Below are 7,990 nucleotides of genomic sequence, written 5' to 3'. Positions count from 1 at the left end.
TGCATGTTCCTGAATATTAGTTATAGGGAGACATTCTTTACTAACTCTGCTCCTCCAAGCCTGTGCCATGTGGTGTTGGGGAGACTCTGGAGTGCACTTTCCTCTGCACCAGCACAGACAGTGCCACCAACCATAATGACAACCACGTTTACCGAATTCTGAGTGTATAAAAGGGCAGTTTAAGCTCACTCCATGTGACCTTAAAAACCATCCTTGTGCTACTGTCCTCAGTCTACACACCTGGAGGCCAGGAGCAGAGGCTGGAACCTCTCATCTCCAAAGTGAGCAAGGACCAGTGTGGGGCACCAGCCATGACTTCCAGGAAGGTTCATTCCCATTAGTTCTGATTCCCTGCCTTCTCTGTCCCTGAGATAAATAAAGTGAAAGTGAAAAGACCAAACAATACCAGAGAGTATCCACTGGGAAGGGGCAAATATGGTGTTCAGGTTTCTTTCTAATTGTGAGATTTTTTCAGAGGGGTAATTTTATTTTTCTTTGTGAAAGCCTCTCCTTTGGTTTGAATCAGCATATGTGATGTAAACAGTAACTTTTGATTTATATTTAAGAGTAACTCCTATACCCTATGACCCAGCAATCACACTACTAGGTATTCACCCAAAGGGTACAAAAATGCTGATTTGAAGGGGAACATACATCCCAATGTTTATAGCAGCATTATCAACAATAGCCAAATTACGGAAAGAGACCAAATGTCCAATGACTGATGAATGAATAAAGAACATATGGTATACGTACACAATGGAATATTACTAGGCGATCAAAAAGCATGAAATCTTGCCATTTGAAATGATGTGGATGGAACTAGAGGGCATTACACTAAGTGAAGTAAGTCAGTCAGAGAAAGAGAGATACCATATGATTTCACTCATGTGGAATTTGAGAAACAAAACAGATGAAGGTATGGAAGAAAATAAAGAAGAGAGGGAAACAAACTACAAGAGACTCATAATGATACAGAACAAATTGCGGGTTGCTAGAGGGGAGGTGGGGGGAGATGGGCTAGATGGTGATGCGTACTAAGGAGGGCACTTTCTGGGATGAGCACTGGGTGTTGTATGTAAGTGAGGAATCACTGAATTCTACTCCTGAAGTTAATATTGCACTGTATGTTAACTAACTAAAATTTAAATAAAAAGACAAAAAAAAAGACAGAGAGAGAAAGAGAGATTCCCAAACACCTATGCTTGTTATCTTTAAATCACACACATAAATTGTTTACCTCCTATTTACATAAAAACACAGTCAGCAGCATGTTCTGAGAGCAAAATTCTCAAATAGATTTTTAGAATGAGCTACAGTTTATCTCATTCAATAATAGATGAACCAGCAGAAGATAAGACAGGTAGCCCAGGGCTTAATGACAAGGAAATCTAGGTAGAGAGACAGTTTGAAAAGGAATTTATTAATTGTCTCACTCTTGGAGTTATTGTCTATACCAAGTTACAAAATCAGAGCATGCCATCACCTCTTCTAGGTTAACCTGTCTCCTTGCAGAATGCAAACCACAGGTCGGTTTGCAAACTCTAAGCCATGGGCCAAATCTGCCTACTGCCTATTTGTGTACATGAGGCTCAGTGGAGACCCCCCAGCCCCCTCACCAACACGTGGTTCAGGGCCGTACCTGCAGAGTTCAGTGTTTGCAGATGCCAGGTACCTGCCCTCCACCGGAAACGTCCGCACACGAGAAACACCAACAAAATGCAAGGGGTGGAAGTTTTTTGGATCCTGATTGGAACAAACCAAAGACAAAAACCATTTAAGAAAATCTGAACACGGGCTGACGGATTACGGTAAGCAAATACTGTTCGTTTTCTTTCTATATTATTGTTTGCAATGATACAATGCCTGAGATTTACTTTTAAAAACTACAGCAAAACAAAACAAAATGGAAAAACAAAAACTGTGGGAGGAAATATTTGAAACAAAATTGGCGTGATGTTGATAATTGCTAATGTTGACTTGGATGTTGGTGGGTTATCTTATCCTCTCCTACCTCCGTGTACTATGTTTGAAATGTTCATATGTGAAAAACAGTAATCCTTTGTCCAGTATGTGTTACTGATTTCTATCTCGATTTCATATTTCTCAAAATAAATGCTCATGTGCTTTTAAGCTTTTGGAATGTGTTCAGACTTGCTGTATTATTCAATATTTGGTCAACATGTTGTGAATGTTCTGTGTATGCTTCAGAAACACTCGTATAAACTCATTGGCTTGAGTGTCCTCTCTGCACGTCTGAGGTGATTTTTGTTGTGTTAACTATATTCCCTGTGTATCACTCATGTTTGTGTGTCTTTCTACCAGTGATTCCCCCAACTCCGCTGTGGATTTCTCTCATTCCTTTGCTACTTGTCTGATTTGGCTTCATACCTTGAAGCTATGTTACAGGAGGTATATGAATCTTGGAGTGTTATAATTTCCAGGCTGATTAAATATTTTAGCATGATGAAAAGTCCTTCCTTATTCCTGGTAATCACTCTTCCCTTAAAGTTTCTGTCATGTGATATTAGCATGTTTCAACTTCCTACTGTCTACCGTCACAGGGTATGTCTTTTTTTAACCTTTACCCTGCATCTTACATGTAGTTTTTATCTTAGTCTCTAAAAAAAATGCACTCTGGGGGCATTTGGCTGGCTCAGTGGGTGGACCATCTGACTCTTGACCTCAGGGTCATGAGTTCAAGCCCCATGTTGGGCATAGAGCCTACTTAAAAAAAAAAATTTAATTAAAAAACAGTACTCTGAAAATATTTTTATTTATTTGGACAGTTTGGGCCATTTACATTTATATAATTTATACATATATTTTATATAATGTACTTTATATACAAATTTATATAATTGATACCCATAATTTAAATAATATAATTTATATAATTGCTGGAGTTGGTGGCTACTATTTTTCTATGCAGCTTCTATTTGTCCAATTTATTGCTTGCCTTTTCTTCTACTGCGTTTATGTTTTTATAATTAATCAAATAGTTTTATTGGAACACTTGCCTCACCTTCAAGCTTGTTGGCATTACATTAAAGTCTTATTCTTTTAGTGGCTTAGACATTACAAGATACATCTTTGATCTGTCATAGGCTGAATTAAGCTCTTATTTTTACCAATTTGTTTTCCCCATGAAACGATTTTCAGTGATTTCCCATTTGTGCTATTCAATTAAAACAACAAGCCTTAAGATAGAGCCAAATCTTTCAGAGCTACCAGGTGAAATGACAAACCAATGATTCTAAAGGATTTGTCTCAGGTTATATTTACTGATGCCATATAGTAAAATAAGAAATCAATAACAAAGTGATAGTCAAAAAAATAAAATAGACAGCATTAACAAAATCATAGCCAACATCCCATGAGTTTAGAGTCCAAAAACCACATTCCTAAATAAATTCAAGTTACAGAATAAATAAAAATTAAAATTAAAAGGCACTTATAGCTAAATTTCAAAATATGTATAGAAACATGTGTATTGCAGCAGTACTCAAAGAGAATTTATGGATTTAAATGCATTTATTGGTAAATTGGAAGAACAGAGGCTAAACATTCAAAATACCAAATTAAGGGGAGAACAACAAAATAAACCCAAAGAAAATAGCATAAAGGAGATAATAAAGATAAAAGGAGAAATGAATGAAGTAGAACACTAATACAACAATTAAATAGATTTGACCAATAAAATAATAAGCTGGTTCTTTGATAAAACTAATAAAATGGTAAACCTCTGGCTATTTACATAAGTATCATTAAGATAAAAAATGACAGAGTATAAAAGGGATTTAATGCCACAACACATCATTTCAGGAAGAATGTTGAGCCAATAACTTAAAAATCTAAATGTAACGAATAATTTTCTACAGAAAAATATAAATTGTCAAAATTCCCAGGAAGGAAAAAGCCTGAGTAGAACAGTATATTTTTTTTAATGAGCTCAGGATTTCTAATGTCCAACAGTGTACCCTCAGCATCACAAGGCTGGATCTGTTCTGTGTGACTTCTAGAAAACTCAAGGAACCATTAATTCCAGGTTTATTTAATCTCTTCAAATTTAATAAGAAATAGAAAGTTGCCCCACTGGTTTTATGAGACTAGTAAAATTTTTATGCATAAACAGAACACAGGTGACATAAGAAAATGATATTATTGGCCAATCTCCATTATAAACTCAAATACAGTTTTACATCTTACATAATTTTTATAAAAATTCTCAAAAGACATTTTGAATATAGAAGGAATATTCTAAAAACAATACATCACAGACAAAGCCAGCTTATTCCAGGAACACAGATATTATTTCAAGGTAGAAAATCTATTAACACAGGAAGTATGTAATAGATTATAATAGGAGAAAAACAATGCAATCTTCTCAACAGTTGCATGCGAGGGGCACCTGGGTGGCGCAGTCGTTAAGCGTCTGACTTTAGCCAGGTCACGATCTCGCGGTCCGTGAGTTCGAGCCCTGCCTTGGGCTCTGGGCTGATGGCTCAGAGCCTGGAGCCTGTTTCGGATTGTGTGTCTCCCTCTCTCTCTGCCCCTCCCCCGTTCATGCTCTGTCTCTCTCTGTCCCAAAAATAAATAAAAACGTTGAAAAAAAAAATTAAAAAAAAAAAAAAGATTCTCAACAGTGGCATGCGGAAACAATGGGTACTTTCAGCATTTTAGCTGGGCACAGTTTCTGGCGTTCAAATCTGGCTACATCGTGGGTTGAATGGAGGATAAGCAATGAGGTTCTCACACAGTCAAGGTGGGGTTGTGAATCAATATGGTTACCTGCGGAAATCTTTGCCATATCAGCGGATTTCTGTAGTTTCTAATGGGCATCTCCTTTACCTGAAGGCTTCCACATGTAGTTATTGACCACACAGAATCATCCCCACAAAAGTAGGTAAAAACTGGCATCTACACACAAGAATGTTTATTGCAGCATGGTTAGATAGAGTAAAAAACTTGAAACAATATAAATATTCTTAATAAAATGAGATACATGCATACAATTAAATAATCTGAATATCTTTGTAACTAGTTCTTAAACTAGTGTAAGTGATACATGTAGTTTAATATTATTTATGTAAATCTAAAACCATTAATATCTATATATTTTTACTTTAAAATATTTTTAAATGTTTTTGGATAAATGTACACAAACTGATAATCATGAATACCTCTAGGTATGACTGCTAAAAATGTAGAACATATATAGAAAATATTAAATTTTTTAATCTTATTGGGGACATAAGGATACCATTTTTATTAGTGCTTTCATTTATTGTCTATTTGAAATTATAACATTTTAAATGATTTGGGTAATCATACTGTTGATTAGGTATTTGGCTGTCCTAATCCATCTATAAAAATATTTTATTTAACTCTGACCACAATTAACCCAATTTCCATCAAATGTCAATCAAATTCTATCATATAAATAGAGAAATAGAAGCACTAGTTTGTATAAACAACACCTAAGGCACCTTATCAATGTCTTCTTAGTAGATCATGTTTTTTTTCCTCCAATGAGGTCATTTTTTTTTTTAAATCATTCCATTCAACTTACCATATTCAGCTAGAGTTACTTATCTGTATTAAAATAATTGCTTAGGATTAATCTCTGTTAAAAGCATTTATTTTTTTTATAAAACCACATTTATAAAACAATAACACATTGTAAGTATGTTGAAGTAGTCTCTAGGATTAAAGCCAATAAGGATTTTGATAATATTTTATAAACCGATAACTATTATGAATATAGGGAAAGCATGGCCAATATTTTCACACTTTAAAAATTACCCAGATTTTCAGCTGTGTTATCAGAACAGATAAAAACTTCATATTCAATATGAAGAAAACAATTTTATAAATTCTATGAAATTACAATATCTGTGAAAGGGAATGTTATAATGGCAAAGACAAACACGTTTATTTATAAATACATCTGCTTACTTTTGGGAGATTTAAATATTCACACTTAATGACAATACTTCAAATTGTGTTTATTTGCCCTCAATTCAGGTATAGCACTAAGGGGTCAATCGAGAGATTGGGGGCTGCTCTGTGGTAACAAGAGACGTGTCGTAGAGAAACAGTCACGTTGGTCGTTCTCCTTGGAGACTTTCTCTGTGGCTGGGAGAGATCAGAATGGTCCCGGGTGCATGGAACCCCAGACGCCCTGCTGAATATGTGAGAATCAACAACCCCTGAGAAGACAAACCGTCAGGTGGCTGTGGGTGTGCAGGGCCCTAACCGGCCGGCGAGCTGCAGACGCAGCCCCTGCTGCAGAGCCCTGTCCTCAGCTAGACCCACCTGGCAGCCGTGACCAGCACGAGCCGGAGCTGCCTTCTGTCTGCTCATGGCGATGCCTCGTTACCAGAGCAATAACTCGGGGATTCCTGGAAGTATGATTCATGTGCACATGCTCCTGCCTCTAAACGTGTTCATGTATACACAGAATCTTTACAAATTAGCCAGAAAAAGACACATAACAGTTCGGGAAAGGAGGATGAAAAGAAGGGCTTAGGGTAGTACCTTCAGGACGCCATCGAAAGGAAATGTCACACCTGTTTTACTGCGGAGCCGAAGCTGTGACCCTCAGACGCGGGATGTGTAAGTCCTCGGCACCCGGGGAATGGCTGAGTACGTGTCACGGTTCTCCCTGATGTGGGTCCCTCCACAGCAGTCTCCTCAGAGCCCACTTAACCTCCTTGTTTCTCAGCGTGTAGATGAGAGGATTAAGCGAGGGCGTCACTACAGTATAGAAGAGGGTGAGGAATTTACCGTGGTTCTGCGTGTACGCGCTCTTGGGTTGGATGTAGACGGAAATTATAGTCCCGAAGAACAAAACCACAACCAGCAGGTGGGACCCGCAGGTCCCAAACGCTCTCCTCCTGCCTTCCGTGGACCTGATTCTCAGCACGCTCCTGGCGATGCAGCCGTAGGAGACCAGAATCAGCCCCAGCGGTATGACCACATAGAGGACGATGGCTACGGAGAGCTCGTTCTCCAGGAAGGTGGTGTTCACACAGGCAATTTTAATCAGGGCGGGCTCCTCACACATGAAATCATCCACCCTGTGGTGGTGGCAGAGAGGCAGCTGGAAGACGAGGATGGTCTGAAGCGTGGACTCCACAAAACCACTGCTCCAGGCCACAGCTGCAAGCTGCCGGAGCAGCCTGGGGTGCATGATGACGCCGTAGTGCAGGGGGCGGCAGATGGCATTGAAGCGGTCGTAAGCCATCACCGTGAGGAGGATGCACTCCGTGGAGCCCAGCCCCAGCGCCACATACAGCTGGAGCACACAGCCCGTGTAGCTGATGGTCTTCTCGGGGCCCCTGAGATTCACCAGCATCTGCGGGACAATGCTCGTTGTAAAGCAGAGGTCCAGGAAGGACAGATTCGACAGGAAGAAGTACATGGGCGTGTGCAGCTTGGGGTTCAAGAAGGAGACCAGGATGATGGCTGTGTTCCCCACCAGCGTCAGTGCGTATATGATGGAGATGGCCACAAGGAGGACCTTCTCCAGCCGGGGCTGCTCAGAGAAGCCCAGCAAGATAAACCCTGCCGGGTTGCTAGAATTTGTCCCTTTCATTCCTCCCTACCTGAGAGTCACCTTTCTTTGTCATTCCTGCTTTATTCCTGCGGGAAGAAAATCAGGTCTCATAACCACTGGAAAAATAACAAAGTGAGTGAAATGAGCATTTGGACTGGAATTAGAGAAAAAACAGACAAAGGTAAAGTTATGCAAACTAACAAATATAATAGGTTGACTTGTTATCCGGAAAGAAAGACAAATATATTCAGTCATGAAAATACTAAATGCATTGAAAGGAAATATACAAACATAGGAGAGACATTAGAATCATATACTGAACCAGATTTGAGATTTATATACCAAACCACCTGAGGATTAAAATACACAGGCCATCAATGCACACACTATGAAAAAGCAGAGAAATTGAAAAGGTGATTCGTTTATATA

At 38.9% G+C, this 7,990-nt stretch overlaps 1 protein-coding gene across 1 annotated transcript; it reads right to left on the bottom strand.

Annotated features, from left to right (window-relative positions):
- Positions 1-5,968: 5,968 nt before the first annotated feature.
- LOC123609654 (olfactory receptor 2G3-like) lies at positions 5,969-7,600 on the bottom strand. The gene has a single exon (XM_045500829.1). The coding sequence runs from the start codon at positions 7,598-7,600 to the stop codon at positions 6,656-6,658; it is 945 nt and encodes a 314-aa protein (XP_045356785.1). The 3' UTR covers positions 5,969-6,655.
- Positions 7,601-7,990: the final 390 nt, after the last annotated feature.

This window comes from Leopardus geoffroyi, chromosome B2 (genome assembly GCF_018350155.1).
Source record: "Leopardus geoffroyi isolate Oge1 chromosome B2, O.geoffroyi_Oge1_pat1.0, whole genome shotgun sequence".
NCBI lineage: Eukaryota > Metazoa > Chordata > Mammalia > Carnivora > Felidae > Leopardus > Leopardus geoffroyi.
The sequence above is the reverse complement of the archived record's forward strand: the minus strand, read 5'-3'. Positions and strand labels throughout refer to the sequence as shown.